General features: G+C 54.4%; 1 protein-coding gene across 3 annotated transcripts in view; it reads left to right on the top strand.

The window, feature by feature from the left end:
- Positions 1–13,833, top strand: part of TXNRD2 (thioredoxin reductase 2) — a 46,571-nt gene that overhangs the window by 1,494 nt on the left and 31,244 nt on the right. For 2 of the 3 annotated variants that reach the window (XM_079762361.1, XM_079762363.1), the window contains exons 2-8: positions 1,567–1,635; positions 4,112–4,168; positions 4,660–4,804; positions 5,642–5,716; positions 7,123–7,201; positions 7,648–7,710; positions 12,347–12,417. In XM_079762361.1, the coding sequence (XP_079618487.1) occupies positions 1,567–1,635; positions 4,112–4,168; positions 4,660–4,804; positions 5,642–5,716; positions 7,123–7,201; positions 7,648–7,710; positions 12,347–12,417 (559 nt within the window). The remainder of the gene's footprint in view (positions 1–1,566; positions 1,636–4,111; positions 4,169–4,659; positions 4,805–5,641; positions 5,717–7,122; positions 7,202–7,647; positions 7,711–12,346; positions 12,418–13,833) is intronic. The other variant, XM_079762362.1, reaches the window with a different exon arrangement.

The following is a 13,833-nucleotide window of genomic DNA, read 5'->3' as shown; positions in this document are numbered from 1 at the left end:
CCCAGCAAGCTATCGAAACCTTCCCATGAGTTTAAAGGCAGATTTCTCTCCCTTACCGAAGGCTCCACTGCCGGCCTCTTCCAAGTGGTTATCAGGCTCAGAGGGCTCCTGGGTGTGCACAGTGAGTGGGGAAAGCAAACCGCTAAAGATAAGCCCATAATCCACATGGCCAGTTGCTCTTCCTGCCCTCTGCCTGGTAGCTGGCCGGATAAAGGGGGGCGGGGGGCACCGGGCAGGGAGACTCAGCAGGGACCCTGCTGTGGTGGCAGGAAGGACGAGCACCTGCAATGGAAGGTAGGGGTGTTCTACTGGGTAAAGCCTCCCCCTGTTACCCCCCCCCCCCCCCCCCCCCGCCCCCCGACAGGCAGCTGGAGAGATTCAGCCACGCGGCAGGCCTGAGCTCCTCATCCGGCGGTAGCTTTTCTCCAACAGCAGTTGGTTTGGGGTTCTCTAGGGCTCATATGGAAGCCATCAGAGTAACTGACAGCAGGTGAAGACCTCGTCAGAATCTCTGAGTTGCATTTGGAATTGGGTCCACTTTGGACTGGCTCTTTGAACCGAGTTGTGGCTCCATTCGATCCCTAAGAACCTGTCCATGCATCTTAGGTGCCCTCCTGCTGGAGGGAACCTGCATGACCCTGCTGCTTGGCGGGCACAGCTGCGGGTCCCCATGGGCAGGCTGCCTGCAGGCCGTGGACCGAGTGCCTGGACACAGCTCTGGGCGGCTGCTCCCCAGGCTTCCTCAACTGCAACCCAGGGCCTCCTCCAGGCCCGAGCTGCTGTGTCCCTGAGGGGCACAGGCCCGGACTGTGGCCTGTGGGGCATCTACTGAGCTCAGGTCCCTGAAGGGCCTGGGACGCTGTGTGTGTCCTCCACAGCCAGGGAGGTTATGTGGCTGCAAAAACAGCCGCACTCTTCTCACGGAGAGGCCCAGGCTCTGAGGCTCACTGGCCTTGGGTAGCAGACCCACGGACTGATAATTTCCTATTATTTCTTCCTTCCTGGTGCTCTGGGCTCACATGGAAGCCATCAGAGTGACTGACAGCAGTTTAAGACCTCTTCAGAGTCTTTTGATCCCGTGCCTGCACTGGGCATCCCCAACTTGGGTCCTGGGTTAGAGCTCTCACAGGCTGGCCATCCCTGAGGACACACCTGTCCTCGCCTACTTACTCCATTCCCTTTCTCCATGTCTTCTTTTTGGCTGTCTCTTGACTGCCTTCTATGTCAGTAGTTTGCAGAAGAGACGAGCAGTCCTCTGTGCTGGGCGCGGGAGTGGAGGCTGCATGCTGCCTCTGAGGTGACACCACAGTGAGACCCAAAGGCATTTCAGGGAGGAACTCAGGGCCGGGGAGGAGCCTGTAAGTGCCCTTGACCAGAATCGAACCCGGGACCCTTTGGTCCGCAGGCTGACACTCTATCCACTGAGCCAAACCGGCTAGGGCAAGGGCCTGTGCCACTTTTAACCAGACAGGGCTGCTTGCCCTTGGGAAATTATGTGTTACCTGCTGGGATTGGTGCCCCAGGCTTGTCCTGCCCTTCCTTCTTACCCTTGTCCCCTTACTCCAGCAGGACGACCGGACTACGATCTCCTGGTGATTGGTGGGGGATCCGGCGGGCTGGCCTGTGCCAAGGAAGGTCTGTGTCCTGTGTCCTGTGCCCTGATGGTGTCACCACGTCTTCAGTGCCCCCCGGAGTGGGTGGTGGTGTTTGTTCTCCAGGGCTGGGTGGGGATGTGCCCTGAGAAGCCATGAGCAGAATTCATTGTCTCCACAGCTGGCCTCCAGGGTCCTATCACTCTGCCAGGATCACCCCAGCCATCTTGTCACTGTGCCCTGCTCCCCACTGTACCCCAGTTATCTGTGCACCACACGGCAGCCAGGTTGGAACCCCACGTCCGAGTCTGCCCTCCTCAGCACCAAGCCCCAGGCCTCACGGGATCTCCCCACCTTGGGATATCTCTCCCATCACCCACGCCCTCCCTCACACCACTCAGCCCCCTGCCTCTTCGCTGTTTTGCAAATGCTTCCCTAGGTCCCTCTGGCCTGGTGCCATGCCCTGGCGGTTGCCCTGCCTAGCCTGCTCTTCACCTGCCCAGTTAGCTGTGGGGCTCACTCACCTCCCTCCAGACTCTGTTGCCGAGATGGCCTTACTACGAACTGTACCCTCCTGCATGTCCAGTTCCCGTCAGTGGCTCCGCTGTCCTGGTTCCTAGCCCTGGCACCAGCCCGCGGACATCACGGTTTGTTGTGCTGGCTGTGTCCTGCTCTCCAGATGGCCCCAGGCCCCAGGGGCACTTAGTGAAGAGGTGTGCCGGACACGGGCTGGACCCAGAGGCACCCTGAGACATCACGCCTCTCTCGAGTTGCAGGGTGCCGCTCCTCCAGGTGGGGACAGACGGCCAGGGTTTCCCTGTAGACCCTGGCTCTGCTGTAGGAGCGCCCAGCAGTCTGCTCCCCCGTCTAAATGACAGCGGGCAGATGTGGGAGCGTGAAGGGGAGGAGACGGGAGAGAAACAGGGCCCAAAGCAAGAGGGAGTGTAGCAGGCACCCTGGCCATGAAACTATGGCTCCCTCGTGGCAGATGCTAGGTTTTAGAATCTCAGATGGCGTAAAGGAAATTCACTCTCCACTGCTCTTGCTCTGAGGGCTGGGGAAGGGGACCCACCTGCTCTGAGGGCCAGGAACCTGGGAAGTCTCCTGGCTGATTTGGGGGCTCACAGAGGGACTTGGGGGCTTCACTCCACTGGACCACTGAGCCACCCCAGGAAACAAACTGCAGTTGTCTGTCCCTTATAGCAGAAGAAAGCCCTGGACCTGTGTCCGCTCCAGTGTCGTCTCTCTAGAAACGTATCTCAACCCAAAACAGTTCCCGGGTCTGTCTGTGGCTTTTGTAACAGTGGCATTTCTTACAGCTTTATTGAGACATAATTAACGAATCGTATATATTTAAAGTGGACAACCTGATAAGGTTTGACGTACATACACACCTGTGAAATGGTACCACAATCAAGATAATGAGTCCGTGATCACCCCTGTATTAGTGTGTTGGGGCTGTCGTGACCAAGGTCATGGACCGAGCGGCTTAAACAGCAGAAATGTATTTTCCTGTAGTTCTGGAGGCTGGGAGGCTGAGATCACGGGCCAGCAGGGTCCGTTTATTCTGAAACCTCTCTCTTTGGCTTGTACCTGGCCGCCTTCTCAATATGTCCTCAGTGGTTGTTCCTCTGCTAGTGAATGTCTTTGTACATAAAGATACTAGTCAGGTCGTATTAGCGCCTACCCATACGACCTCATTTTAACAGACCACCCCTTTAAAGACCCTGTCTTCAAGTAAGGCTACATTCTGAGATTCTGGGGGTTAGCACTCCAATTTGGGAGGGACACAATGCAGCCCATAACAACCCTCAAAGTTTCCTCAAACCCTGAGAAGTCCTTCCTGCTCCCCCCTCCCTGCTATATCCCCTGGCAAGCCCTGATCTGTGTTCTCTCACTATACATTAGTTTGCATTTTCTAAAATTGTGTGTAAATGGAATCATGCTATATGTATTCTTTTCTGGCTTCTTTCACGTAGCAGGAGTGATTTGAGATTCATCTTTGTTGCTGTATATATCCACAGCCCATTCCTTTTTCTTGTTGATTAGTATTCTGAGATATATATATATATATATATATATCAATCACATTTTGTTGGTTCATTCACCTGTAAATGGACATTTGGCTTGTTTCTAGTTTGGGCTATTGTGAACAGTGCTGCTATGAACTGTGTGTGTGTGTATGTGTATGGATATATGTTTGTTTTTTAAAATATATTTTTATTGATTTCAGAGAGGAAAGGAGAGGGAGAGAGAGAAACATTAACACATCGATGGCACTAGGCTTGTGCTGAGTGTCTTGGGGTGGGAGGCGAGGGGGAGCTGGGCCCAGAAGAGGGTTCCCGCCTGTGGGCAGCACAGCTGGGTGGCAGCAGGCAGTGGGAGACCCAGGTGCAGAGCTGGTGGTGCCACTGGCCCTCGTCCTTTCCCATCCTCTTCTGGGTCACATAGGCTCTGGGGTCCCAGCCCCAGAGCAGCTCCCAGTTGTGCCCACCTGCCCTCTCCTCTTGTCATTCCAGCCGCTCAGCTGGGAAAGAAGGTGGCCGTGGTAGACTACGTGGAACCGTCCCCACAAGGTAGGCAGCCCCCAGCCAGAGCCTCGTGTCCTGGGGAAGGGGGTAGGGAAGGGCAGTTCCTGGCACGGAGGGCAGCTGAGCCACCAGGCACCCTGCTTTCCAGAGTCTCCAGAGAGTGCCCTGTTTCCCGGTAAACTGCCATTGCTTTAAAGTTCCTCGTTCTTATTTAAGAACGACTCTGGCCCTGGCTGGTGGTTCTCAGTGGTTAGAGCGTCGGCCTGCGCACCTGAGGGTTGCAGGCCTGATTTCTGGTCAAGGGCACATACCTGAGAGGCAGGTTCGATCCCTGGCCCAGTCAGGATTAACAACAAAAACCACACTAACAAAGGACTCTGAACACAATTATACAGAGCAAAGCAGTAGGGCAGGGTCACCTGGGCCATGTATGAGCTACAAGCCACAACCTAAAGGAATTCTAAACGGTAGAAGAACAGGAAAGCCTTCGGCGTCACCTGAATATGAATCTAAATGTGCTCTTCTCAACGTACCAGGCACCCGCTGGGGCCTCGGCGGCACCTGTGTGAATGTTGGCTGCATCCCCAAGAAGCTGATGCACCACGCAGCGCTGCTGGGGGGCATGATCCGAGACGCCCCCCACTACGGCTGGGAGATGCCCCAGCAGGTCCCGCATGACTGGTGAGGAGCCCGGCTGTTCTCAGTGTTTCGTCTTCCTTCCTTCCTTCCTTCCTTCCTTCCTTCCTTCCTTCCTTCCTTCCTTCCTTCCTTCCTTCCTTCCTTCCTTCCTTCCTTTCTTTCTTTTTAATTTTATTTATGGTCTAAAGTTTTACATATGTTTTCCCCCAGTTGAGCCCCCCCCACCCCAGCCATTCCCACCCCAGGCAAGCCCCCACCACCCCAGCCCAGTGCTTTTCTGCTACTCCTGGAGGAGGCGGAGGGTTATTCATCTGTTAACCTGCAGGGGAGCATGCTGTCCCATGGGGCTTCTCACCCGGGGCAACCTGGGAGCCCAGACATGGGGCAGTGTCTGGAGGCATTTTTGGTTATCACCAGAGGGGTAGGGGGGATGGGCACGCTGCTACGTCTACTGGGTAGCACCCTGGGATGCTGCTAAAGGTCCTGCAGCACACAGGACACCCCCATATAGGATGACCTGACCCCAAAGGCCAGTGTTTCGGGGTGGACGCCATTTTAGGTTTAGCAGGCGGCACCTGGTCCACTGAGAGCCACGCACAGGCCCCTTCGTGGTTCTCGGTGACCTAGACGCAGGGCTGCTGCCCGGTCCTGACCTCTGTGGACCAAAGCCCTGTTTCCCATGAGGCCAAAGGTCCACAGCCCCGAACCTGGGACAGTGGTGGTGGCCATGGGGAGGGACATCATGTTTGACCATGTTTAGAAACACCTCTGTTTCTTGGTATTTCTGTTAACGCACTATTTGCATCTAACAGTCTGTTTGGGACTCTACAGCTACCACTTCTGTGGTGGCTTTTAACGTTTTGTTTTGTGCAATAACAGGAGTAAAATGGCAGAAGCCGTTCAAAACTACGTGAAGTCGCTGAACTGGGGCCACCGGGTCCAGCTGCAGGAGAGGTACTGAGCCTCGCCGCCCCCTGGCCTTCCCTGGGTCATCTCAGACCTCGACAAGCCCCTACTCCTGGGGGCTCAGCAGCAATGAGATGAGAGTCCCTGCTCAGAGGGTGGAGCGTGCAGATAAGCAGCTGGCAGGCGAGTGCCCTGGGAGTGGAGGCTGCCCTGTGGGGTGGCCCAGCAGAGCCCAGAGCAGCAAAGTGTGAGGTTCACAGTGCACAAGGTTCAGCAGGCGGCCCCTGTTCTGGCTTCCGGCTCCCTGGGCACGGTGACGGGGCCTGGCGCTGTGCGCTAGAGCAAAGGCCCGATGTGATCGCTCCAGCCTGAGCCCACCAGGGCCCATCAGCCCTTTGGGAGCCCCAGCCCAGATGCTGACATTTCCTCCCACCGAAGCAACTCCCATCCTTGGGGAGAGGTGCCTGACACCGTACTGACCCAGGCTAAGCTTTGCTCCTTATCCAGTAGTTCTGCCCTAGGCCATGTGGGTCATGGAGGGCACCCACTCCCTCAGAGGTCCGGTGGCCCTCATCTGAGCACCCTTAGCTTGGTCCCAAGGGGTCTTCCTGGCCGTGCCGTAGGCAGCTGTTTTGTGCCCTGTTACCTAAGGAAGCTGAGCCGGGAGGCTGCTCCCCTGGCTTCCCCGGGGTCCCTCGGGGAGCTGGGCCACAGTGTGTCGTTTCTTCTCCGAATGGGGCTCGCTGTTCCCCAGTGCAGTTTTCTGGAGGCATCAGGCTCTGCCATTTGTTCTGTCTGACGGCGGGTGGGCACCCAACAGGCCAGGCACTGGACTGGCTCTAGAGCTTCTCACCGAAGGAGGCTGGCGTGGAACTGTGTCTCTGTGTCCTGCAGCTCTTAAAGGGCTGTGGGTGAGCGAGGACTTCTGTAGGGGCTTCAGGTGGGACAGGAGGCACAGGACTTGGCACTGGGGAGAACGCCAGGTCAAGGTGGCGGGGAAGGCTCCCTAGAGCCGCCTGGAGCCCACACCACAGCACAGCCTGTGTGATCAGAGAGGGTGGGTTGCTTCTGCGCACCCTGCTCCCGACCACCCTTGTGCTCCCCTCGGACCCATTTCCTGGTCTCACTGTCCCTAAAGGTGGGGTGCTGCCTGTCCTCTGGGCTCTCTTCCTTGCCAGCGGGAAATTGGTGGTTGGGATGTTTTGGGGTAACTGGGTGCACATGGGGGTCTCTTCCTGGTGGAGTGTGCCTGGCCCCTAGGGGAGGCCGGGCTTCTGCCCCTCCCCCGGGCTTCCCGGCCTGTTCTCTCCGCTTCCCCACCTGGACTGTGGGTGGAGGACGTGCACTGTGGGCCCGCGCTCACATTTTACCAGCCACACAGGGCTCCCTGTTTAATCCCACAGGTGATGCCGCATCTGTAAAGGAAATGTTTGAAAATTCTGTTTATTTTGCAGAAAAGTCAGTTACTTTAACATGAAGGCCAGCTTTGTGAATGAGCACGTGGTTCGCGGTGTCACCAAAGGTGGGAAAGAGGTGAGTCCCGGCCGAGCCGCGGACCGAGGTGCTGTTCTCAGTAATCAGTGCTGCTGGGTGGACGGGACGGATGCCTCTGAGGCTGCTCGTCATTCTCTACGAGGGAGGAAGCGGATCCCGGGCGATTCATGTGCCACGTGGGGCGACGCGTGATGAGGCCATGGGGTGGGTGATCACACCCTTGCGCGGTTTAGTGGGAACGAGACACCCGCAGGGTGCTTTGTAAGCTCTGAAGTGCTTGGAGTTAGAACAACTCCCTGTCCTCTTCTGCCTGACCCTGGACCCTAATGGGCTCCCAGCTCCACAGGGCTGCTGCCCACAGGGTCCGCAGTGCCGGGCAGGGGTTGCATTAGAAGCGTGGGTCTCTGCCCTGGGGTTCCTGCTGGCAGAGGCGTGGGCGACCACAATGTATCTGTCTGACCCTGGCTTTCTTGGTTTCTTCTCAGACTCTGCTTTCGGCTAAGCACATTGTCATCGCTACTGGAGGGAGACCGAAGTACCCCACGCACGTGAGTGTCCCCGAGCACAGCCTTCCCTGCCGCCCTGCATGTTCACGGTCTCTGGGCTCATGTGATATGCGGTTTACTGTGCTCATGCTTCCCACCCCAGCAGCACTCCCCACCCTTCCTCTTCTTTAAAAAAGGTTTTGTGTGCTTACCATCGTTACTTTCTATTTTCCAATTCTTTCTTGAATCCACTCTGCTGAATCAGGTCACCAGGACCCTCACACTGCTGAATCCTAAGTCATTCTCAAGTCATTCTTAAAAAAAAAAGAAAAGTTTTTATTGATTTTAGAGAGGAAGGGAGAGAGATAGAGAGATGGAAACATCAATGAAAGAGAAACATCAATTGGCTGCCTCTTGCACACCCCCTACTGAGAACCAGCCTGCAACCTGGGATAGAACTGGGGGCCCTCTTGGTTCATGGGTCGATGCTCAGTCACTGAGCAACACCGGCCGGGCTCAGGTCATTCTCCAGCTGGCATCTGGGAACCGCCAGACCTGTTCTCCTTTTTCTCAGGGCCACTTGTTCTGTCTCCTTTGTTGGTTCTTCCTTTTCTCTTCAGCCTCAGAACATTGGAACATGCAGGACTTAAACCTTGTTCTTCCTCCTCCAAACCCAACTCTTTTTTTTTTAATTGGCAAAATTCACATATCATAAAACGTACCCTTTTAAAGGATACAACGCAGTGGCTATTTCACAGAGTTGTGCAACCATCAGTCACCACTACTTCATTCCAGAACATTTTCATCACCCAAAAATGAATCCCTGTACCCGTTAACAATCACTCCCCATTCCCTGCTTCCCCAGCCCCTGGCAGCCACGGGCCTGCTTTGTGTGTCTATGGATTTACCTGTTCTGGACATGCCACATACGTGGAATCACACACGGTGTGGCCTTTGTGACTGGCTTCTGCACTTGGCGTAACGTCTTCAGGGTTCGTTCCTGGTGTAGCCTGTATCAGAACTTCATCTCCTTTTACGATGAGTAATAGCGCATTGTATGTGTCTGTCACATTTTGTTTATGCCCTTGTCCATTGATGGCTATCTAGCTTGTTTCCACTTTTGGCTTTTACAAATCATGCTGCTATGAACATCTGCGTAGGAGTTTCTCTGTGGACTTAAGTTTTCACTTCTTTTGCGTATATACACTGAGTGGCCAGATTATTATGATCTCTGAATGCGTAATAATCTGGCCACTCAGTGTGTGTGTGTGTGTGTGTGTGTGTGTGTGTGTGTGTATTAATTAGAGGCCTGGTGCATGAATTCGTGCATGGGTGGGGTCCGGCCAGCCTGGCCAGGGGGAGGGGACATGGGCGGTTGGCTGGCCTGCCTGCTGGTCAAACTCCTGGTCGAGAGGACAATTTGCATATTAGCCTTTTATTATACAGGATATGCACTGAGTGGTCAGATTATTATGCATTCAGAGACCATAATAATCTGGCCATTCAGTGTATATACCTTGGAGTGGAGTTGCTGGGTCATATGAACTCTATGTTTAACCTCCTGAAGAATTGCCGGACTGTTTTCCAAAGCAGCTACACCATTTCATATTCCTACCAGCAGTGTGTGCAGGTCATACTTCCTTGTTTCTTTGCTTGTCTCATAGTTTTTTGTTGATAACGGAACTTCGCATTCTTTAAAAATATATATTTTTATTAATTTCAGAGAGGAAGGGAGAAGGAGAGATAGACACATCAATGATGAGAGATAATCACTGATTGGCTGCCTCCTGCACACCCCCTACTGGGGATTGAGCCTGCAACTCAGGCATGTGCCCTGACTGGGAATCAAACCGTGACCTCCTGGTTCACAGGTCCATGCTCAACCACTGAGCCACACCGGCTAGGCAATAACAGAACTTTTCAAATTAAATAATATGTTAACTCTGGGAATCAGAGTCTCTCTCCACTGTAGGATTTTGTGTATTGCTGTTGGATGGTTTTTTCTGAACTGATTTTGTAAAGTCTTTATTCTTTGTTGTGTGAGGCCACTGAATTCTCTGCTCAGTTAGCTTAGTGGTCAGCTAATGACAGAGAGTTCCTTAAACACCTGGAACCAAGAAATCTCCCGTCTTTGCCGAGGGCCCCGGGGGCATTTTGAGGCAGACCTTCGACACTGAGCCAGGCACGAGGAACTGCCTTAGCCCTCACTTCCTGCCGGGCCAGAGCCCGAGGTCAGCCAGAGGCCGAGAGCTCAGTGCCATTTCAGGCCTTTCCCGGGCATGTGCGCAGCCCAGTGCCGACGCCTGGCCACCTCGGTCCCAGGAAGACGTTGGAGCTTTTGAAAGCCCCAACGGACGCCTCCTGCCCCAGCTTTTCCTTTCCCGCTTTTGGTTAGGCTGTTGTTTGCGTCCGTTGTTATCCATCACGGGAGGCAGCCGTGATGTTCAGTCATTGGGCAAATCCTCCCCGGGGAGCGGCTTTCAGCGCTGGGCGAGTTCAGGGGAGGTCAGAGGAAGACCAGCCTACTGAGTGGGGTCTTTCAGGGAGCCCCCGGCAAGGCCTGCCAATGGCTGCTCCGGGGAAGGAGCTTTGAGCAGGCTCCAGCTCCGTTCTGCTCTCTCCGTCCGGACTGTCATTTTTCAAGGCTGCCACTGAGCTGGGGGATGGGACTAGAGTACGTTAATATTCCACAAAACTTACCATTCTTACCAAGTTTCAGCCATTTTTCTTGACTTAATGTTCCCGGTGTTGCCACAAGCCGTCGGTTAACTTCCGGAGTTATGAAAAAGTCGAATCTGACCGCTTTTGCCAGTTCTTTTGCTGTTTTTATGGAGGGGTGGACCTTGGGAGGCCCTCAGTCCACACCCTTTTCGCTGACGTCACCTCCTGGCCCCGTCGTACGGGTGGGGGCTTCTCTGTCCTCCCTGCTACCAGGAAGAGGCCCCAGGTGGGGTGAGGCAGAATGGGAGGCGGGAAGGGAGGACAGAGGGGTTTGGCTGGAGCCACATCCTCGAGGGTCTCCCAGGGTCCCCAGGAAGTGGGTGCTGCAAGCCCTGAGCCTCCACATGGGCCGCAGCAAAGGGCACCGGCCCACAGGTCCCACGAGCCTGGAGGACTCCTGCCTCCTACCGAGACCCGGATGGAGCATGGATGGAAGAACAAGGGCTGGTCCTGTTTCCTCTCAGACACCTAAACCCCGAACCTCCAGTTTCTGTTTTGTGCTTTCTCTGGAAACGGGGCACCGAGGGAAAAGCACACCTCTGTCCTCAGAGACCACCGGGCCTTCCCTTCCGCCGCCAGGCCAGCAGGAGCAGCCTTGGGGGACGGGGTCGGGGGAAGCTTGTGCTCAGGGCTGGCCCTGGGGCAGGCTGCTTGGCTCTGTAGGACGGCAGGCCGCTGTGGTTCAAGGTAGCTACAACAGATGGGGGCAAAGCGGGTGACTGTCAGTGACCCCTCACCCCTCACCCAGCCTGGAGCCCCAGGAGCCGGATAGTCATCTCAGCTCCTTTGAGGCCCAGGGCGGAGCTGCGCACAGCCCCACACCAGGGCGCCCTGTGGAGGGCACTGGCCCGGCTCCACCCTGCTGGACCTCGGCTGGGCAGCTGCCCATGTCTCTGCCCAGAGGGAGATGAGGCCGGAGCTGCGGGTCCTAGTCCTGGCTGTCCGGCTCTCTGACACCTCACCCGGGATGACCCTGCTGCCCACCCCGCTGGGTGCCTGCCAAGACTTGCTTGTGTTTCAGTCCCTTTGATTTTCAGACCTTTCGGTTTCCCTTCAGCAAACCCAAGAAATCCCTGACTTTATTTTTTTTGCCAGTTGGAATCATAAACTGTTTGAAATCCATTTCCTCTCCACCAGCACATCTTACTCTCACAGGCCTGAGGGAGTGCTCGCCTGGTGTCTTTTTTTTTTTTTTAAGTATTCTTAAATATATATATATATATATATATATATACATATATATATATATAATTGATTTTTTTACAGAGAGGAAGGGAGAGGGCTAGAGAGTTAGAAACATCGATGAGAGAGAAACATCAATCAGCTGCCTCCTGCACACCCCCTACTGGGGATGTGCCTGCAACCAAGGTACATGCCCTTGACCGGAATCGAACCTGGGACCCTTCCGTCCGCAGGCCGATGCTCTATCCACTGAGCCAAACCGGTTAGGGCTCGCCTGGCGTCTTTCCACTTGCTCGAGAGCCCCTCACCAGACCCCGCTGGGATATAGGAGGACCCATATAGTTCCTGAGCACGGCCACCTGTGCTTCCCCTCAGGGTAGAGACCATTGGGCCTTCCCATCCAGCCTTCAGCCTGGTGCCCTTGGAGATGGCTTGCTCCCCCACCCCTGCCTTGCTTCCCCCTCCCCTCCCCATAGTTCTGGGTCTGGAGGAAGTTGGGGGTCCTGGAGAGCGGAGAGGAAAGAGCTGCTGGCCGTGCCTGGCTCTCTGGTCACCTTGCACAGCCAAGGAGAGGCAGTGCTTTCATGCTGGGCAGATGGCACACCGAGTTAGATACAGACAGGTCCCCTGTCCCTAGAGCCACAACCTGAAGAAGGCTGTGGAGCAGCAGAGTGCACCCACAAGTGGGCTGGGTGGGTCAGGTTGTGTTGTGTCTACAAAATGGGTGTCCCCTTTGAGGTAGTCTCTAGGACGGGTCCGATGACATTCATCACATTGATCCTTTTTCTCTGGCTAGATTGAAGGTGCCGTGGAACATGGGATTACAAGCGATGACATCTTCTGGCTGAAGGAATCCCCTGGAAAAACGTAAGACGTGATACATGCCTGAGTGGGGGTCCCCTTTGTGCATTTCTTACACATCAGGGCCGTGTAGAACACTGCGTGGTCCTCTCTCCTAGTGCGTTGCTCCCATCTCCCTGAGAGGAGGACACAAAGCCCATTATTTGTGCCCCTGAGAGGGGTTGTTGACACATCCTGTGACTGACTATCTTGGAAATGATGGCACATGTGTCACCAAGTGAATCGAATATTGTCTAGGGCTGTGGTCGGCAAACTGCGGCTCGCGAGCCACATGCGGCTCTTTGGCCCCTTGAGTGTGGCTCTTCCACAAAATACCACGGCCTGGGCGAGTCTATTTTGAAGAAGTGGCGTTAGAAGAAGTTTAAGTTTAAAAAATTTGGCTCTCAAAAGAAATTTCAATTGTTGTACTGTTGATATTTGGCTCTGTTGACTAATGAGTTTGCCGACCACTGGCCTAGGGCAATGGTTTTCAAACAGGGTTCCCTATGTCAGAAACATCAGAGAGAGGAGCATTCAAGCAGGGAAAGAGGGTCAGGTCATCAGGAAAAGCCCTCAGCCCCTCTGGCCTCAAACTTTCCTACTTTCACCTGGTTCGCACCTTGGACTTCCCTGAGATCTCACAAAGAAGGTTCCAGAGGCCTCAGAAACCACATCCCAGTTGTGGAAATGAGATCTGTGAAGCATGTGAGTGGTTTTATATTTCCCAAGCAGGTGAAAATGCACTAAGTTCATTTCCTGCATCCACAGAGCTGTTCTAGGTCCTTAGAGCTCCTGCCTGTCTGTAGGTTATGGAGGGGACTTCATGCTCATGTCAACCAAAAAGACCACCAGAGGGCGACAGAGGCTTGGTCGTGAGCAGCACTGGGCTGCCTTGGGACTTGCCTGCAAGGAAATGTGGATGGAAAATGTGTCCAGAGGTGGACAGGCATGTGTGCACAAGCATACATGTGAGGCGTGTGTGTGTGTTGTGTGTACATGGGGAGTGTGTGTGCATGTCATGGTGCTCTGCTCACCATCATCATTTCCTATTCACCAAGCATCTTTGTTCAGGGCAGAGGCTGGATTCCCTTGAAGGGATATATTGTAGTTTATTTTATCTTTTCACCATTCTGGAGCAACTCAGTAGTTTCTCTTTTTCATTGTTATACAATGTTGCAATGGAAACCTTTGGTGTGCATCTTATATACCATCATAAGTACCACTTCTTTATTTTTTTTTGTTAATCCTTACCTGAGAATATTTTTCTATTGATTTTTAGAGAGAGTGGAAGAGAGGGGGAGAGGCAGAGAGAGAGAGATGCATTGATTGGTTGCTTCCTCATGTGCCCCAACCAGGGCTGGGGATTGAGCCTGCAACCAAGGTATGCGCCCTTGACCAGACTTGAACCTGGGACACTCTATCCACTGAGCCAAACCGGCCGGG

The sequence above is a fragment of the Cnephaeus nilssonii genome (assembly GCF_951640355.1).
Source record: "Cnephaeus nilssonii genome assembly, chromosome: 22".
NCBI lineage: Eukaryota > Metazoa > Chordata > Mammalia > Chiroptera > Vespertilionidae > Cnephaeus > Cnephaeus nilssonii.
This window is presented reverse-complemented; position numbering and strand designations above follow the sequence as displayed.